We start from the raw sequence: 21440 nt of genomic DNA, 5'->3' as shown, positions 1-21440 counted from the left end.
TTCCTCGGCAACATGTCACAGCAGCGCAGCATGTACCACAGCAGCATGTACCACAGCAGCATGTACCACAGCAGCATGTACCACAGCAGCATGTACCATGTACCACATCAGCCTGTACCACAGCAGCATGTACCACAGCAGCATGTACCAAAGCAGCATGTACCACAGCAGCATGTACCACAGCCGCATGTACCATGTACCACGTCAACATGTACCACATCAGCCTGTACCATGTACCACGTCAACATGTACCACAGCAGCATGTACCACAACAGCATGTGCCACATCAGCCTGTACCATGTACCACATCAGCATGTACCACATCAGCCTGTACCATGTACCACAGCAGCATGTGCCACATCAGCCTGTACCATGTACCACAGCAGCATGTACCACAGCAGCATGTACCACAGCAGCCTGTACCATGTACCACAGCAGAATGTGCCACATCAGCCTGTACCATGTACCACAGCAGCATGTACCATATACCACAGCAGCATGTACCATATACCACAGCAGCATGTACCACATCAGCCTGTACCATGTACCACAGAAGCATGTACCACAGAAGCATGTACCACAGCAGCATGTACCATATACCACAGCAGCATGTACCATATACCACAGCAGCATGTACCACATCAGCCTGTACCATGTACCACAGCAGCATGTACCACAGCAACATGTACCACAGTAGCATGTACCACAGCAGCATGTACCACAGCAGCCTGTACCATGTACCACAGCAGCATGTACCACAGCAGCATGTACCACATACCACAGCAGCATGTACCACAGCAGCATGTACCACAGCAGCATGTACCACAGCAGCCTGTACCACAGCAGCCTGTACCACATCAGCCTGTACCACAGCAACATGTACCACAGCAGCACTTCAACCATCTCAAGCACCACCACGCACTACTCAGGGGTAGACACACACACACGATCAGAAATATGTTTTCACATGGAACACCTTTCTCACAATGCCCCCCCCCTCCCTCCTACATTGACACCTCTGCATCAGAAAAAGAGACACTGTTGCTGTTAGTGTGCGAGTCTTCAAGCCACCCCGTTGGCAGCGATTGACTGAGTGTGGTAGGGACGGACGGATCAGAGAATGGAGGGAGATGGAGAGGGGAAGCCCACGCAGAGAGCTCCAGTGACACAGCATTCTAACAGCAGCCCCCCTCCCCTCGTTTCACACCCCCCCCCCTTCCTGAGGGTCTCCTTGGTGCTGCCTGAGTGAGCCGCAGTACTTCACTGCACCGTTCCCAGATACACGCTCCCTAGGGGAGGGTGTGAGTGTACACTACTTATATACACTGCATCCCTAGGGGAGGGTGTGAGTGTACACTACTTATATACACTGCTCCCTAGGGGAGGGTGTGAGTGTACACTACTTATATACACTGCATCCCTAGGGGAGGGTGTGAGTGTACACTACTTATATACACTGCATCCCTATGGGAGGGTGTGAGTGTACACTACTTATATACACTGCATCCCTATGGGAGGGTGTGAGTGTACACTACTTATATACACTGCTCCCTAGGGGAGGGTGTGAGTGTACACTACTTATATACACTGCTCCCTAGGGGAGGGTGTGAGTGTACACTACTTATATACACTGCATCCCTAGGGGAGGGTGTGAGTGTACACTACTTATATACACTGCTCCCTAGGGGAGGGTGTGAGTGTACACTACTTATATACACTGCTCCCTAGGGGAGGGTGTGAGTGTACACTACTTATATACACTGCATCCCTAGGGGAGGGTGTGAGTGTACACTACTTATATACACTGCTCCCTAGGGGTGAGGGTGGGGAGGGTGAGTGTACACTACTTATATACACTGCATCCCTAGGGGGAGGGTGTGAGTGTACACTACTTATATACACTGCATCCCTATGGGAGGGTGTGAGTGTACACTACTTATATACACTGCTCCCTAGGGGGGTGAGGGTGTGAGTGTACACTACTTATATACACTGCTCCCTAGGGGAGGGTGTGAGTGTACACTACTTATATACACTGCATCCCTAGGGGAGGGTGTGAGTGTACACTACTTATATACACTGCTCCCTAGGGGAGGGTGTGAGTGTACACTACTTATATACACTGCATCCCTAGGGGAGGGTGTGAGTGTACACTACTTATATACACTGCATCCCTATGGGAGGGTGTGAGTGTACACTACTTATATACACTGCTCCCTAGGGGAGGGTGTGAGTGTACACTACTTATATACACTGCTCCCTAGGGGAGGGTGTGAGTGTACACTACTTATATACACTGCTCCCCTAGGGGAGGGTGTGAGTGTACACTACTTATATACACTGCTCCCTAGGGGAGGGTGTGAGTGTAGTGTACACTATATATACACTGCATCCCTAGGGGAGGGTGTGAGTGTACACTACTTATATACACTGCATCCCTATGGGAGGGTGTGAGTGTACACTACTTATATACACTGCTCCCCTAGGGGAGGGTGTGAGTGTACACTACTTATATACACTGCTCCCTAGGGGAGGGTGTGAGTGTACACTACTTATATACACTGCTCCCTAGGGGAGGGTGTGAGTGTACACTACTTATATACACTGCATCCCTATGGGAGGGTGTGAGTGTACACTACTTATATACACTGCTCCCCTAGGGGAGGGTGTGAGTGTACACTACTTATATACACTGCATCCCTAGGGGAGGGTGTGAGTGTACACTACTTATATACACTGCATCCCTAGGGGGGTGTGGGTGTGAGTGTGACACTACTTATATACACTGCATCCCTAGGGGAGGGTGTGAGTGTACACTACTTATATACACTGCATCCCTAGGGGAGGGTGTGAGTGTACACTACATTATATACACTGCATCCCTAGGGGAGGGTGTGTGAGTGTACACTACTTATATACACTGCATCCCTAGGGGAGGGTGAGTGTACACTACTTATATACACTGCATCCCTAGGGGAGGGTGAGTGTACACTACTTATATACACTGCATCCCTAGGGGAGGGTGAGAGTGTACACTACTTATATACACTGCATCCCTAGGGGAGGGTGTGAGTGTACACTACTTATATACACTGCTCCCTAGGGGAGGGTGTGAGTGTACACTACTTATATACACTGCATCCCTAGGGGAGGGTGTGAGTGTACACTACTTATATACACTGCTCCCTAGGGGAGGGTGTGAGTGTACACTACTTATATACACTGCTCCCTAGGGGAGGGTGTGAGTGTACACTACTTATATACACTGCTCCCTAGGGGAGGGTGTGAGTGTACACTACTTATATACACTGCTCCCCTAGGGGAGGGTGTGAGTGTACACTACTTATATACACTGCATCCCTAGGGGAGGGTGTGAGTGTACACTACTTATATACACTGCTCCCTAGGGGAGGGTGTGAGTGTACACTACTTATATACACTGCATCCCTAGGGGAGGGTGTGAGTGTACACTACTTATATACACTGCATCCCTATGGGAGGGTGTGAGTGTACACTACTTATATACACTGCTCCCCTAGGGGAGGGTGTGAGTGTACACTACTTATATACACTGCTCCCTAGGGGAGGGTGTGAGTGTACACTACTTATATACACTGCTCCCTAGGGGAGGGTGTGAGTGTACACTACTTATATACACTGCATCCCTATGGGAGGGTGTGAGTGTACACTACTTATACACACTGCTCCCTAGGGGAGGGTGTGAGTGTACACTACTTATATACACTGCATCCCTAGGGGAGGGTGTGAGTGTACACTACTTATATACACTGCATCCCTAGGGGAGGGTGTGAGTGTACACTACTTATATACACTGCATCCCTAGGGGAGGGTGTGAGTGTACACTACTTATATACACTGCATCCCTAGGGGAGGGTGTGAGTGTACACTACTTATATACACTGCATCCCTAGGGGAGGGTGTGAGTGTACACTACTTATATACACTGCATCCCTAGGGGAGGGTGAGTGTACACTACTTATATACACTGCATCCCTAGGGGAGGGTGAGTGTACACTACTTATATACACTGCATCCCTATGGGAGGGTGTGAGTGTACACTACTTATATACACTGCTCCCCTAGGGGAGGGTGTGAGTGTACACTACTTATATACACTGCATCCCTAGGGGAGGGTGTGAGTGTACACTACTTATATACACTGCTCCCTAGGGGAGGGTGTGAGTGTACACTACTTATATACACTGCTCCCTAGGGGAGGGTGTGAGTGTACACTACTTATATACACTGCTCCCCTAGGGGAGGGTGTGAGTGTACACTACTTATATACACTGCATCCCTAGGGGAGGGTGTGAGTGTACACTACTTATATACACTGCTCCCCTAGTGGAGGGTGTGAGTGTACACTACTTATATACACTGCATCCCTAGGGGAGGGTGTGAGTGTACACTACTTATATACACTGCTCCCCTAGGGGAGGGTGTGAGTGTACACTACTTATATACACTGCTCCCTAGGGGAGGGTGTGAGTGTACACTACTTATATACACTGCTCCCTAGGGGAGGGTGTGAGTGTACACTACTTATATACACTGCATCCCTAGGGGAGGGTGTGAGTGTACACTACTTATATACACTGCTCCCTAGGGGAGGGTGTGAGTGTACACTACTTATATACACTGCTCCCTAGGGGAGGGTGTGAGTGTACACTACTTATATACACTGCATCCCTAGGGGAGGGTGTGAGTGTACACTACTTATATACACTGCTCCCCTAGGGGAGGGTGTGAGTGTACACTACTTATATACACTGCTCCCCTAGGGGAGGGTGTGAGTGTACACTACTTATATACACTGCTCCCTAGGGGAGGGTGTGAGTGTACACTACTTATATACACTGCTCCCTAGGGGAGGGTGTGAGTGTACACTACTTATATACACTGCATCCCTAGGGGAGGGTGTGAGTGTACACTACTTATATACACTGCTCCCCTAGGGGAGGGTGTGAGTGTACACTACTTATATACACTGCATCCCTAGGGGAGGGTGTGAGTGTACACTACTTATATACACTGCATCCCTAGGGGAGGGTGTGAGTGTACACTACTTATATACACTGCATCCCTAGGGGAGGGTGTGAGTGTACACTACTTATATACACTGCATCCCTAGGGGAGGGTGTGAGTGTACACTACTTATATACACTGCATCCCTAGGGGAGGGTGTGAGTGTACACTACTTATATACACTGCATCCCTAGGGGAGGGTGAGTGTACACTACTTATATACACTGCATCCCTAGGGGAGGGTGAGTGTACACTACTTATATACACTGCATCCCTATGGGAGGGTGTGAGTGTACACTACTTATATACACTGCTCCCCTAGGGGAGGGTGTGAGTGTACACTACTTATATACACTGCATCCCTAGGGGAGGGTGTGAGTGTACACTACTTATATACACTGCTCCCTAGGGAGGGTGTGAGTGTACACTAGGGGAGGGTGTGAGTGTACACTTTATATACACTGCTCCCTAGGGGAGGGTGTGAGTGTACACTACTTATATACACTGCTCCCCTAGGGGAGGGTGTGAGTGTACACTACTTATATACACTGCATCCCTAGGGGAGGGTGTGAGTGTACACTACTTATATACACTGCTCCCTAGGGGAGGGTGTGAGTGTACACTACTTATATACACTGCATCCCTAGGGGAGGGTGTGAGTGTACACTACTTATATACACTGCTCCCCCTAGGGGAGGGTGTGAGTGTACACTACTTATATACACTGCTCCCTAGGGGAGGGTGTGAGTGTACACTACTTATATACACTGCTCCCTAGGGAGGGTGTGAGTGTACACTACTTATATACACTGCATCCCTAGGGGAGGGTGTGAGTGTACACTACTTATATACACTGCTCCCTAGGGGAGGGTGTGAGTGTACACTACTTATATACACTGCTCCCTAGGGGAGGGTGTGAGTGTACACTACTTATATACACTGCATCCCTAGGGGAGGGTGTGAGTGTACACTACTTATATACACTGCTCCCTAGGGGAGGGTGTGAGTGTACACTACTTATATACACTGCTCCCTAGGGGAGGGTGTGAGTGTACACTACTTATATACACTGCTCCCTAGGGGAGGGTGTGAGTGTACACTACTTATATACACTGCTCCCTAGGGGAGGGTGTGAGTGTACACTACTTATATACACTGCATCCCTAGGGGAGGGTGTGAGTGTACACTACTTATATACACTGCTCCCTAGGGGAGGGTGTGAGTGTACACTACTTATATACACTGCATCCCTCCCTAGGGGAGGGTGTGAGTGTACACTACTTATATACACTGCTCCCCCTAGGGGAGGGTGTGAGTGTACACTACTTATATACACTGCTCCCCTAGGGGAGGGTGTGAGTGTACACTACTTATATACACTGCTCCCTAGGGAGGGTGTGAGTGTACACTACTTATATACACTGCTCCCTAGGGGTGTGAGGGTGTGAGTGTACACTACTTATATACACTGCTCCCTAGGGAGGGTGGTGTGAGGGAGGGTGTGTACACTACTTATATACACTGCTCCCTAGGGGAGGGTGTGAGTGTACACTACTTATATACACTGCTCCCTAGGGGAGGGTGTGAGTGTACACTACTTATATACACTGCATCCCTAGGGGAGGGTGTGAGTGTACACTACTTATATACACTGCTCCCACTAGGGGAGGGTGTGAGTGTACACTACTTATATACACTGCTCCCTAGGGGAGGGTGTGAGTGTACACTACTTATATACACTGCTCCCTAGGGGAGGGTGTGAGTGTACACTACTTATATACACTGCTCCCTAGGGGAGGGTGTGAGTGTACACTACTTATATACACTGCATCCCTAGGGGAGGGTGTGAGTGTACACTACTTATATACACTGCTCCCTAGGGGAGGGTGTGAGTGTACACTACTTATATACACTGCATCCCTAGGGGAGAAAGAGTGTACACTACTTATATACACTGCTCCCACTAGGGGAGGGTGTGAGTGTACACTACTTATATACACTGCTCCCTAGGGAGGGTGTGAGTGTACACTACTTATATACACTGCTCCCTAGGGGAGGGTGTGAGTGTACACTACTTATATACACTGCTCCCTAGGGGAGGGTGTGAGTGTACACTACTTATATACACTGCTCCCTAGGGGAGGGTGTGAGTGTACACTACTTATATACACTGCTCCCTAGGGGAGGGTGTGAGTGTACACTACTTATATACACTGCTCCCTAGGGGAGGGTGTGAGTGTACACTACTTATATACACTGCATCCCTAGGGGAGGGTGTGAGTGTACACTACTTATATACACTGCTCCCTAGGGGAGGGTGTGAGTGTACACTACTTATATACACTGCATCCCTAGGGGAGGGTGTGAGTGTACACTACTTATATACACTGCTCCCCTAGGGGAGGGTGTGAGTGTACACTACTTATATACACTGCTCCCTAGGGGAGGGTGTGAGTGTACACTACTTATATACACTGCATCCCTAGGGGAGGGTGTGAGTGTACACTACTTATATACACTGCTCCCTATGGGAGGGTGTGAGTGTACACTACTTATATACACTGCTCCCTAGGGGAGGGTGTGAGTGTACACTACTTATATACACTGCTCCCCTAGGGGAGGGTGTGAGTGTACACTACTTATATACACTGCTCCCTAGGGGAGGGTGTGAGTGTACACTACTTATATACACTGCTCCCTAGGGGAGGGTGTGAGTGTACACTACTTATATACACTGCTCCCTAGGGGAGGGTGTGAGTGTACACTACTTATATACACTGCTCCCTAGGGGAGGGTGTGAGTGTACACTACTTATATACACTGCTCCCTAGGGGAGGGTGTGAGTGTACACTACTTATATACACTGCTCCCTAGGGGAGGGAGTGTGAGTGTACACTACTTATATACACTGCATCCCTAGGGAGGGTGTGAGTGTACACTACTTATATACACTGCTCCCTAGGGGAGGGTGTGAGTGTACACTACTTATATACACTGCTCCCTAGGGGAGGGTGTGAGTGTACACTACTTATATACACTGCATCCCTAGGGGAGGGTGTGAGTGTACACTACTTATATACACTGCATCCCTAGGGGAGGGTGTGAGTGTACACTACTTATATACACTGCTCCCTAGGGGAGGGTGTGAGTGTACACTACTTATATACACTGCATCCCTAGGGGAGGGTGTGAGTGTACACTACTTATATACACTGCTCCCTAGGGAGGGTGTGAGTGTACACTACTTATATACACTGCTCCCTAGGGGAGGGTGTGAGTGTACACTACTTATATACACTGCATCCCTAGGGGAGGGTGTGAGTGTACACTACTTATATACACTGCTCCCCTAGGGGAGGGTGTGAGTGTACACTACTTATATACACTGCTCCCTAGGGGAGGGTGTGAGTGTACACTACTTATATACACTGCATCCCTAGGGGAGGGTGTGAGTGTACACTACTTATATACACTGCATCCCTAGGGGAGGGTGTGAGTGTACACTACTTATATACACTGCTCCCCTAGGGGAGGGTGTGAGTGTACACTACTTATATACACTGCATCCCTATGGGAGGGTGTGAGTGTACACTACTTATATACACTGCTCCCTATGGGAGGGTGTGAGTGTACACTACTTATATACACTGCTCCCTAGGGGAGGGTGTGAGTGTACACTACTTATATACACTGCATCCCTAGGGGAGGGTGTGAGTGTACACTACTTATATACACTGCATCCCTATGGGAGGGTGTGAGTGTACGCTACTTATATACACTGCTCCCTAGGGGAGGGTGTGAGTGTACGCTACTTATATACACTGCATCCCTATGGGAGGGTGTGAGTGTACACTACTTATATACACTGCTCCCTAGGGGAGGGTGAGTGTACACTACTTATATACACTGCTCCCTAGGGGAGGGTGTGAGTGTACACTACTTATATACACTGCTCCCTAGGGGAGGGTGTGAGTGTACACTACTGCTCCCTAGGGGAGGGTGTGAGTGTACACTACTTATATACCCTTCTCCCTAGGGGAGGGTGTGAGTGTACACTACTTATATACCCTTCTCCCTAGGGGAGGGTGTGAGTGTACACTACTTATATACCCTTCTCCCTAGGAGAAACGTGGTGTGCCTCTGTGCACATATTATAAAATTTCCTCTGGTGTTCTGGATTTATTTTAAGCTGTTCGTACACACACACACACACACACACACACACACACACACACACACACACACACACACACACACACACACACACACACACACACACACACACACACACACAAAAAATTGTTTTTAAAGCAAGTGCAAGTTCGGTAGCCGATGTCTATGCCCCTTCGTTGGTGATTGGTCAACAGCACTACTCCTAGTAGGAGTGGGAACAATGGACACGATTCTTGAATCAACTGCTTGCTGTCATTCAAGGAGAGACTAGTTTTTCATGCACAATTTTCATTTTCATTTGAGAAATACAACATCAAAACATCTTAGTTCGATGAAACATTGCAACTAAGACTAAATGTATTATGTAGATTTCCTCATTAATCTCACGTTAAATTTAGGACTATTTTGAGGGGGGGGGGCGGGGGACGGACAGTAATACTGCAGTTTCTGGTTTTGTAAGTGAAGGTCTTTGAGGGAGTACGCGAGCGGACGTTACGATTTGCGCCGCGTTCTGCTAGGAGCAAACAGAGCCTGGTATGTGGACGTCGCAAACCAGAAGGGCAGATGCACGCAGACAGAAGCCTGTTTCGGTGGATCGTGACTGGCTAACAGAGAGGAAAACCTCAGAACACCCAGCTAGAGGGTATGGAGGCCTTCTGTTGCATGACATCGTTTCATTATCTTAAAATGTGCTGTATGGAAACGACTACAGCCGCAATGTACGTCAAACAGAGAGGGGCAGGCAACTGGCAAAGGGGACCAGATTAAGCTAAAGTGCTTTTTCACTATACATCAAGAGATAAGATGGTTGGCTCTGTCATCTTGAAAGAGGAGAGGAGAGAAAAGAGAGGAGAGGAAAGTCAAATTTCTGCAAAGAAACCACTACTAAAAGGACACCAATAAGAAATAGAGACTTGCTTGGGTCAAGAAACACAAGCATTTTATTTTTTTATTTTACCTTTATTTAACTAGGCAAGTCAGTTCAGAACAAATTCTTATTTTCAATGACGGCCTAGGAACAGTGGGTTAACTGCCTGTTCAGGGGCAGAACGACAGCTTTGTACCTTGTCAGCTCGGGGGTTTGAACTTGTAACCTTGCTGTTACTAGTCCAACGCTCTAACCACTAGGCTACCCTGCCGCCCCACTGGACATTAGACTGCTGGAAATCTGTCATTTGGTCTGATGAATCTAAAATTTGAGATTTTGGGTTCCAACAGCCCTGTCTTTGTGAGACGCAGAGTAGGCGAACAGATGATCTCCGTATGTGTGGTTCCCAACGTGAAGCATGGAGGAGGAGGTGGGATGGTGTGGGGGTGCTTTGCTGGTGACTCATTTAGAATTCAAGGCAGGCACACTGAACCATTCTGCAGCAATACATCATCCCATCTGGTTTGCTCTTAGTGTGACTTTTATTTTTCAACAGGACAATGACTCAACACACACCTCCAGGCTGTGTAAGGGCTATTTGACCAATAAGGAGAGTGATGGATTGCTGCATCAGATGACCTGGCCTCCACAATCACCGGACCTCAACCCAATCGAGATGGTTTGGGATGAGTTGGACCGCAGAGTGCTCAGCATATGCGGGAACTCCTTCAAGACTGTTGGAAAAGCATTCCAGGTGACTACCTCATAAAGCTGGTTGAGAGAATGCCAAGAGTGTGCAAAACTGTCGTCAAGGCAAAGTGTGGATACGTTGAAGAATCTCATATTTTTTTTATTTGTTTAACACTTTTTTTGGTTACTACATGGTGTCATTAGTGTCATTTCATAGTTTTGAAGTCTTCACTATTTATTTCTACAAAGTAGACAATGGTACAAATAAAGAAAAACCCTTGAATGAGAGTAGCTGTGGCCAAACTTTTGACTGGTACTGTAGATTATAACCAGGATTATAACCTCCTGTGTGTGACCAATGTGTTACTGTCAATGTGTCCCTATGTAATGATATCGGAGAGGGTTAAAGAGCACATTGGGGTTCTCCTGTCTGCTGGCGTGACTGACCGACTCTCCACACTGTGGCTTACTGTGTGTGTGTGTGTGTGTGTGTGTGTGTGTGTGTGTGTGTGTGTGTGTGTGTGTGTGTGTGTGTGTGTGTGTGTGTGTGTGTGTGTGTGTGTGTGTGTGTGTGTGTGTGTGTGTGTGTGTGTGTGTGTGTGTGTGTGTGTGTGTGTGCCTCTCTCGTCCTCCCTCAGACCATCCCAAAGCAGTCAGACGGTGAGCTCCACATAGCCTCCTGTATCCGGTGTCTCCACAGTTTTATTTTAGGAAAGGAGGTCGGCCATCCATCCATCCATCCATCCACATGGAATGTGTGTGTAGCTGTTGACAGTTGCCAGGCTGATATGGTATTATCATTGTCTCTTATGTCTAGCAGGTGGGGGACGGTTCTCGTTTACAAAACTCCCGCACAGTTACGCAACTACAGCAGAGTCAAGACCACGGGACTTTAGGTGGAGTTGGGATATGCTGGGAGGTAAACTGTAAATGGCACACACAGTGACTCCATACCTCAAATCATCAATACATTCCTACTAGGAGTCCTCTGAGGAGACAGGTGGTAGATTGGTCATGTCTTCGTATGAAAACAGCTCTATAGAGAAGTATTCAAATCTGCAGGCCACCCAATCTATTTCACTTTTTATAGACAGAAGAAGTGTGTGTTGAGAAGTCGTGCCAAAACGGTGACTGCTTTTGAAATGATCACCTATAAAGTCCCCCACAAGAGGGCGCCGTTTCTAAGATTCTGCTGCTAAGGGTGTTTTCTTCCTGGTATACAGTGCATTCAGAAAGTACACAGACCATTTGACTTCTTCAACTTGGTTACGTTATACAGTCTTATTCTAAACATGAAGGACAAAGCAAAAACAGGTTTAGAATGTTTTGCTAATTTATTCACAGAGGTGGGTGTGGCCTATGTCATGTGCAGACAGTCATGTTGGAAAGTCACAGCTTCTGCTCAGTTCTTATGGCCCCATGAGGCCTAGGGTGCATTCATTACTGTAACAGTTTGCAACGAAAGTTAAACTTTCTATTGGACAAATTCAGGTAGGTCCCGCCGCGCTTCGTTTGATTTCTAGGGAACACACCCCTAGACTATAGATCAGTGATATTATACAGCCGTGTCTCGGGCCCCCAGACCACACGCTCCGTTGCTACTCCGTCCTCAGGGTGTTTATGATTGTGAGGACGATGTAGAAATGTGAATTATTTCAGTTCTGTCTGTCATGATGGGGGTGTGTTCACGCTGTGATGGAAAAGAGCCAATCGGGGACAGGTCTAAGACCGGTGTACTATTGGCTTCCCAACACAGCACGTTTTAGTGGGAAGTTAATTGAAACATTTGAAGAATATCCTCCACTTGGTTTAGGGATGTGAAAACGGTTGCACAATATAATTATTTTTTTAAAGGTGACGATTGTCAGACGCTATATAAATCAATGACATACCGAGAAGCTGTATATTAAGCCAATGCCATTACGTAAGTAAGATTTCAAAACAATTAACGTTATCAGGTCTATGAATTTACATCACTGGATCATTCAGTACTGAAGCATAGAAGCATAAATGTGTTGTAGTTGTGTGAGAAACGTCAAGAGGAAGAAGAATAAGTCAGTGAGAGATGAAATGGCAGCTTCCCCCTCTCCCTCCCCATGGCGCTGTCTGATTGGCTCACCATGCTGTCAGTCTGTTGTTCTGCACCAATCATACTGTCTTCTCTCCAGCTCCCTCAGTCTCTCCTCCCCTCTACCGGGCTCCGCTGAGTCAGCGACGTCTCCTGCCAACACACACACACACACACACACACACACACACACACACACACACACACACACACACACACACACACACACACACACACACAGTTTGGGAGAGTAAATACACACCCACAGCGTTAAGACATTGATAGGGGAAAAACACACACACACACACACTTAGGGGGGTGTGAGAGTGTGTGTTACAGCCTGGGTAGAGAGAGAGACACTGCACGACCCATCATTAGAGTTACTAACAGCTCTTTATGCGAGAGTAAAAACAAACATTTGGTCAAATGTGTGAAAGGTGGTAAAAAATAAAAAATAAATCCTGACTAAATTTGACAGGAAATTCACATAGAAATATGAGTTGTAGATCTGTCACTCATTGAAAGCAAGTCTAAGAAGTTGTAGATCTGTTCTATGTGCTCCATTTCTAAGTTAAAATTTTTGTGTCTTTTACTTTTGTCTTTGTACACCAGCTTCAAACAGCTGAAAAGACAATATTTTGGGTTATTGAAAATATATTTTTAACAGCGGTTTAGACGGTACAATGACTCTCTACACATTGCTTGTTTTGTCACATACTGAAATTAAGCAAACTAATTAGAATTTTTTTTGCAACCTTCATGTGCTCACGACTCAGCTATGGCATTTCGTATTTCACGTGTTTATACTTCACTGGCCTTGAGACATGGCCTTAAGTGGTCAAGACAAACAGAGCTGGCAGAAACAAGACCCCAGGATGTTATTTGCATAGAGAAAGTCTTGGGTGGGCCACCTAAGCATTTTCATTTTTTTTAAATACATTCTCAGGATGGAAAACTCTTTCAGTTTAAAAACCAGATATGAAGTATGTAAAAAAGATAACGTTGACCTACGGTGCATCGACCTACGGTGCAGTCGGAAAACTATTCAGACCCCTTGACTTTATCTACATTTTGTTACGTTACAGCCTTATTCTAAAATAGATTTTTTCCCCCCTCGTCAATCTTCACACAATACCTAATAACGACAAAGCAAAAACAGGACATTTTTGCATATCTATTAAAAACAAAATATATATATATAAACTTAAGTATCACATTTACATACTTTGCTGAAGCACCTTTGGCAGCGATTGTCTGCTAAATGACTTAAATGTAAATGTAAATGATTACTTCCTCAAGTCTTCGATTACAGCCTCAAGCTTGGCACAGCTGTATTTGGAGAGTTTCTCCCATTCTTCTGTAGATCCTCTCAAGCTCTGTCTGGCTGGGGAGTGTCGCTGCACAGCTGTTTTCAGGTCTCTCCAGAGATGTTTGATTGGGTTCAAGTCCGAACTCTGGCTGGGCCACTCAAGGACATTCAGAGACTTGTCCCGAAGCCACTCCTGCTTTGTCTGTGTCCTTAGGTTGTTGTCCTGTTGGAAGGTGAACCTTCACCCCAATCTGAAGTCCTGAGCAGGTCATCTCATTTCTCTCTTTACTTTGCTACGTTCATCTTTCCCCTCAACCTTAGTCTCCAAGTCCCTCCCACTGATAAACATCCCCACAGCATGATGCTGCCACCACCATGCTTCACCGTAGGGATGGTGCCAGGTTTACTCCAGATTGGATGCTTGGCATTCAGGCAAAAGAGTTCAATGTTGGTTTCATCAGACCAGAGAATCTCATTTCTCTTGGTCTGAGAGTCTTTAGGTGCCTTTTGGCAAACTCCAAGCGGGCTATCATGTCCCTTTTACTGAAGAGTGGCTTCTGTCTGGCCACTCTACCATAAAGGCCTGATTGGTGGAGTGCTGCAGAGATGGTTGTCCTTCTGGAAGGTTCGCTCATCTCCAAAGAGGAACTCTAGAAATCTGTCAGAGTGACCATCGGGTCAGGTCCTTGGTCACCTTCCTGGCCAAGGCCCTTCTCCCCCCATTGCTCAGGAAGAGTCTTGGTGGTTCCAAACTTCTTCCATTGAAACAGACTCCATGAGGGTGGTATGAGGGCCCGACGTCCACAGGTGGGGGTTGTGCTTACAGCCCAAAACCGTGCAGGACGTTTGGCATTTACCAGAGAACACCAAGATTGGCAAATTTGCCACTGGCGCCCTGTGCTCTTCACAGATGAAAGCAGGTTCACACTGAGCATGTGACAGACGTGACAGTCTGGAGACGCCGTGGAGAACGTTCTGCTGCCTGCAACATCCTCCAGCATGACCGTTTTGGCGGTGGGTCAGTCATGGTGTGGGGTGGCATTTCTCAGCCCTCCATGTGCTCGCCAGAGGTAGCCTGACTGCCATTAGGTAACGAGATGAGATCCTCAGACCCCTTGTGAGACCATATGCTGGTGTGGTTGGCCCTGGGTTCCTCCTAATGCAAGACAATGCTAGACCTCATGTGACTGGAGTGTGTCAGCAGTTCCTGCAAGAGGAAGGCTTTGATGCTATGGACTGGCCCGCCCATTCCCCAGACCTGAATCCAATTGAGCACATCTGGGACATCATGTCTCGCTCCATCCACTAACGCCACGTTGCACCACAGACTGTCCAGGAGTTGGCGGATGCTTTAGTCCAGGTCTGGAAGGAGATCCCTCAGAGACCATCCGCCACCTCATCAGGAGCATTCCCAGGCATTGTAGGGAGGTCATACAGGCACGTGGAGGCCACACACACTACTGAGCCTCATTTTGACTTGTTTTAAAGGACATTACATCAAAGTTGGATCAGCCTGTAGTGTGGTTTTCCACTTTAATTTTGAGTGTGACTCCAAATCCAGACCTCCATGGGATGATAAATTTGTTTTCCATTGATAATTTGTGTGATTTTGTTGTCAGCACATTCAACTATGTAAAGAAAACAGTATTTAATAAGAATATTTCATTCATTCAGATCTAGGATGTGTTATTTGAGTGTTCCCTTTATTTTTTTGAGCAGTGTACATTTGAACAAATATCTAGAAACCTGTTTTCGCTTAGTCATTATGGGGTATTGTGACATCATTATGGGGTATTGTGATGTCATTATGGGGTATTGTGATGTCATTATGGGGTATTGTGATGTCATTATGGGGTATTGTGTGTAGATTGATAGATTTAAAAAAAATCCATTTTAGAATAAGACTGTAACGTAACAAAATGTGGAAGTCAAGGGGTCTGAATGCTTTCTGAATGCACCATGCATGCATGTATGCATTTTATGATAAATATTCTATAACTAACAATCATTCAAATAAAGGGTAGACAAAACAATTTGAGTATTGATTGTTCTGTTTCAGAATAAGAACACAGCATTAGCCATGACAAAATGTGTAGAATTGCACAACATTTCTCTCAGTTCCATGGAAAAATATATGTGGAATTCCAGGAAATGTGCTTTAAAACCAATTCTCTCCGCCGCCAAGGCGAGGGCCTCAAATTCTTACCCAGGGCCCAGACCCGAATTCAGTCACGCCCAATGGGCTACCCACGCCCATTCTCACCCAACAACTAAGCCCCTTTTGAATCCAGAAAACCCCTGCACCAATATATAGAGATTAGCCTCTGAGTCCCCAACAACAGGTTGTTCCAGTTGTCACATGAAATGGAAAGACACTTCCTTTATGGACACCCATCTTAACTCCTCCTCCACATTTACTGGATTGGTTGAATAGTGCAGAAGAGAACAGTATCCCCCTTCCCCCCTCAAGACCAGTATGTACTTTCAGGTGTTTCTTTTACACCTGCTACATTACAACTAGGCCCTACCTAGAAGAACCCACACATACAGTAGAGATGCTGGTTAAGATGGCTGCCATCGATAGTAGCTTTGACTAAGAAGGTTGTGCTGTCTCAGTCAGTCAGTATTCATTTAAAAAAGGCCAGACTGGACTAGTAGACTCCACCAAGACACACGCGTTCTGAGGCTGCGCTCTCTCTCTCTCTCTCTTTCTCTCTCCCTCCACACGGACCTTTGATCCAAGATGACAAGCCTTCTAATTGGATGAGTAACAATTTACAGGAAACGGGAAACTCAACATTTCTCAAGAGTTGTTACTGGAAACATTGATCCATGACTGCCTGTGTCTCAACATGACACCCTGTTCCCTATATAGTGCAATACTTCTGAACCAGACCCATAGACAGGTTGATTGTTCAGCAACAAAACCAAAACATGTGCTCAACTATGAGACGAGGTCTCCAAATGTTTATTGAAAGCATAAATACAATTTGCACAAAATGAGCACTTGTGGTCCCTCAAATACATGGTTACAGTTGTCGGTTAGCTTGCTAGTGATTATTTTTGTTGCCATTTTAGTATAAAAATGTGACATCGGTCAAAACAAGACATGGTATCAACAATAAGATGAAACGAGCTGAAACGAGCTGAAACGAGCCACCTACGATTCCCCTCATGGCAGCTTGTCGTCATTATTGCCAGTTACCTGACCATTCAGAAACTATGTTGCCAGTTACCTGACCATTCAGAAACTATGTTGCCAGTTACCTGACCATTCAGAAACATTGTTGCCAGTTACCTGACCATTCAGAAACATTGTTGCCAGTTACCTGACCATTCAGAAACATTGTTGCCAGTTACCTGACCATTCAGAAACTATGTTGCCAGTTACCTGACCATTCAGAAACTATGTTGCCAGTTACCTGACCATTCAGAAACTATGTTGCCAGTTACCTGACCATTCAGAAACTATGTTGCCAGTTACCTGACCATTCAGAAACTATGTTGCCAGTTACCTGACCATTCAGAAACTATGTTGCCAGTTACCTGACCATTCAGAAACTATGTTGCCAGTTACCTGACCATTCAGAAACTATGTTGCCAGTTACCTGACCATTCAGAAACTATGTTGCCAGTTACCTGACCATTCAGAAACTATGTTGCCAGTTACCTGACCATTCAGAAACTATGTTGCCAGTTACCTGACCATTCAGAAACTATGTTGCCAGTTACCTGACCATTCAGAAACTATGTTGCCAGTTACCTGACCATTCAGAAACTATGTTGCCAGTTACCTGACCATTCAGAAACTATGTTGCCAGTTACCTGACCATTCAGTTGCCAAACATTGAAACTATGTTGCCAGTTACCTGACCATTCAGAAACTATGTTGCCAGTTACCTGACCATTCAGAAACTATGTTGCCAGTTACCTGACCATTCAGAAACATTGTTGCCAGTTACCTGACCATTCAGAAACTATGTTGCCAGTTACCTGACCATTCAGAAACTATGTTGCCAGTTACCTGACCATTCAGAAACTATGTTGCCAGTTACCTGACCATTCAGAAACTATGTTGCCAGTTACCTGACCATTCAGAAACATTGTTGCCAGTTACCTGACCATTCAGAAACATTGTTGCCAGTTACCTGACCATTCAGAAACATTGTTGCCAGTTACCTGACCATTCAGAAACATTGTTGCCAGTTACCTGACCATTCAGAAACTATGTTGCCAGTTACCTGACCATTCAGAAACATTGTTGCCAGTTACCTGACCATTCAGAAACATTGTTGCCAGTTACCTGACCATTCAGAAACATTGTTGCCAGTTACCTGACCATTCAGAAACATTGTTGCCAGTTACCTGACCATTCAAAATCCTAAACAACATACGGTATGCAGCCACGTCGATGCACGCTCATCCTTTGTGACGTAGTCAACCAACCCATCTATAGGTATTAGGGAAAAGGTTGTATGGTCAAGTAGTGCACTATATAGGGAGCAATTTGGAACACAGACACAATAAACACATCCACCCAGCGGTAGGCCAGACACAGTAAACACACCCAGCCAGCCAGTCGTAAGGCCAGACACAGTAAACACACCCAGCCAGCCAGTCGTAAGGCCAGCCACAGTAAACACACCCAGCCAGCCAGTCGTAAGGCCAGCCACAGTAAACACACCCAGCCAGCCAGTCTTAAGGCCAGCCACAGTAAACACACCCAGCCAGCCAGTCGTAAGGCCAGCCACAGTAAACACACCCAGCCAGCCAGTCGTAAGGCCAGACACAGTAAACACACCCAGCCAGCCAGTCTTAAGGCCAGACACAGTAAACACACCCAGCCAGCCAGTCGTAAGGCCAGCCACAGTAAACACACCCAGCCAGCCAGTCGTAAGGCCAGACACAGTAAACACACCCAGCCAGCCAGTCATAAGGCCAGACACAGTAAACACACCCAGCCAGCGGTAGGCCAGCCACAGTAAACACACCCAGCCAGCCAGTCGTAAGGCCAGCCACAGTAAACACACCCAGCCAGCCAGTCGTAAGGCCAGCCACAGTAAACACACCCACCCAGCCAGTCGTAAGGCCAGCCACAGTAAACACACCCAGCCAGCCAGTCGTAAGGCCACACACCCAGCCAGCCAGTCGTAAGGCCAGACACAGTAAAGACACCCACCCAGCCAGTCGTAAGGCCACACACAGTAAACACACCCAGCCAGCCAGTCGTAAGGCCACACACAGTAAACACACCCAGCCAGCCAGTCGTAAGGCCAGCCACAGTAAACACACCCAGCCAGCCAGTCGTAAGGCCACACACAGTAAACACATCCAGCCAGCCAGTCGTAAGGCCACACACAGAGAGATGACCGGAGGATATTGCAACCTTCCGGTTACTAGTCCAAAGCTCTAACCACTAGGCCCCCCCCCCACAAAAAATAAAATAAAATCAGCATTGGCTATATTGTTTTTAAAAAAATCCTAAAAACATGGAGCTTTTTGGTCTTTAATGTTAGGTTTAAAAATCACTTTAACCAACCACACTGCTAACCTTAAGCCTAACGCTAACACAATAAAGACGAGACTGTACAAATAGGCGTGGTTACTGACAACCTTATTAAGAAAACTTTCATTTAAAAAAAAAGCACACAGAAATACTCACGCCAGAGTGACAAACTAGGTTGTTTATTTGACTACTGTACAGGGTTGGCCGTGAGGAGTGGGCGTAGTACCCTGTTTTGTTGTTGTTGTTGTTTGTTGTTTGTTTTAAAAACACATTGTGCGAGAAACAATATTTAAACACAACAGGCACCAAGTATAACGTTAAAGCTGCAATATGTAAAATCGTTTTGACGACCTAACCAAATTCATATAGAAACGTGAGCTATAGATTCTGTTCTATGTCCACTATTTCTATGCTTGCCGTTCTTAAGTTTTGTTTTTGCGTCTTTTACTTTCGTTTTTTTTACACCAGCTTCAAACACATATATGTATTTTTGGGGGTTATTAAAAATATATTACACAGCAGTTTAAAAATGGTACAATTATTCTCTACATTACACATAGCTTGTGGTCACAAACTGAATATAAGTGAACTATTAGATTTGAGTTGTTGTGGCATAATCGCACCTTTAACATAAGAGCAGTGTGCTTTCCCTCTCTGTCTACAGTAGTAATTAGTCTACTCTGTAGTGATATTATTACTAGTTGATCGTCCTATTATTAGTTTAAGGCTTCCGACTGCTTCTCACGGAGCAGTACACATGCTCCTCTCACTTCTCTGTAAAGACTGACACACCCCCTTCTGCACACTGCACACCAAGTCTTTAGACAAACAGAGAAGGGAAAACAACTGTTTCAACTACTACAGCAACAAGAAATCTGTAATTCTAAAAATCCAGCATTTCTTACCTGAGTGAAGCTGATTAGTAGTGCTTTGTTTAAAAACAAGACTCCTTTGTTAAAAACAAGAATTGTTTGGTTAAACTTCTCTCCTCCTCCCCTCAACATAAAGGTGAAGTGAAAGAAGTAGTTCTCCGTCTCTCCAACTCACTCTGGTTGTAATCAGCAGCATGACGTCCCTCCACTCTCACACCCCCTCTGCGTGCTCCTACTCTCTCTCTGTACTCTTCTTTCTCCTACTGTCCCTCATCTCCTACTCTCTCTCTCTCTCTCTCTCTCTGTACTCTTCTTTCTCCTACTGTCCCTCATCTCCTACTCTCTCTTTCTCCTACTGTCCCTCATCTCCTACTCTCTCTTTGTACTCTTCTTTCTCCTACTGTCCCTCATCTCCTACTCTCTCCCTCTCTCTCTGTACTCTTCTTTCTCCTACTGTCCCTCATCTCCTACTCTCTCTCTCTCTCTCTGTACACTTCTTTCTCCTACTGTCCCTCATCTCCTACTCTCTCTCTCTCTCTCTCTCTCTCTCTCTCTCTCTCCTGTACTCTTCTTTCTCCTACTGTCCCTCATCTCCTACTCTCTCTTTCTCCTACTGTCCCTCATCTCCTACTCTCTCTTTCTCCTACTGTCCCTCATCTCCTACTCTCTCCCTCTCTCTCTGTACTCTTCTTTCTCCTACTGTCCCTCATCTCCTACTCTCTCTCTCTGTACTCTTCTTTCTCCTACTGTCCCTCATCTCCTACTCTCTCTTTCTCCTACTGTCCCTCATCTCCCTCATCTCCTACTCTTTTCTCCTACTGTCCCTCATCTCCTACTCTCTCCCTCTCTCTCTGTACTCTTCTTTCTCCTACTGTCCCTCATCTCCTACTCTCTCTTTCTCTGTACCC

General features: G+C 46.3%; 1 protein-coding gene across 1 annotated transcript; it reads left to right on the top strand.

Annotated features, from left to right (window-relative positions):
• The first annotated feature begins 12 nt into the window (after positions 1-12).
• On the top strand, positions 13-19139 carry LOC123990877 (histidine-rich glycoprotein-like). The gene is made up of 2 exons (XM_046291840.1): positions 13-426; positions 18702-19139. The coding sequence occupies exons 1-2, from the start codon at positions 13-15 to the stop codon at positions 19137-19139; spliced, it is 852 nt and encodes a 283-aa protein (XP_046147796.1).
• Positions 19140-21440: the final 2301 nt, after the last annotated feature.

This window comes from Oncorhynchus gorbuscha, linkage group LG02 (genome assembly GCF_021184085.1).
Source record: "Oncorhynchus gorbuscha isolate QuinsamMale2020 ecotype Even-year linkage group LG02, OgorEven_v1.0, whole genome shotgun sequence".
Taxonomy (NCBI): domain Eukaryota; kingdom Metazoa; phylum Chordata; class Actinopteri; order Salmoniformes; family Salmonidae; genus Oncorhynchus; species Oncorhynchus gorbuscha.
This window is presented reverse-complemented; position numbering and strand designations above follow the sequence as displayed.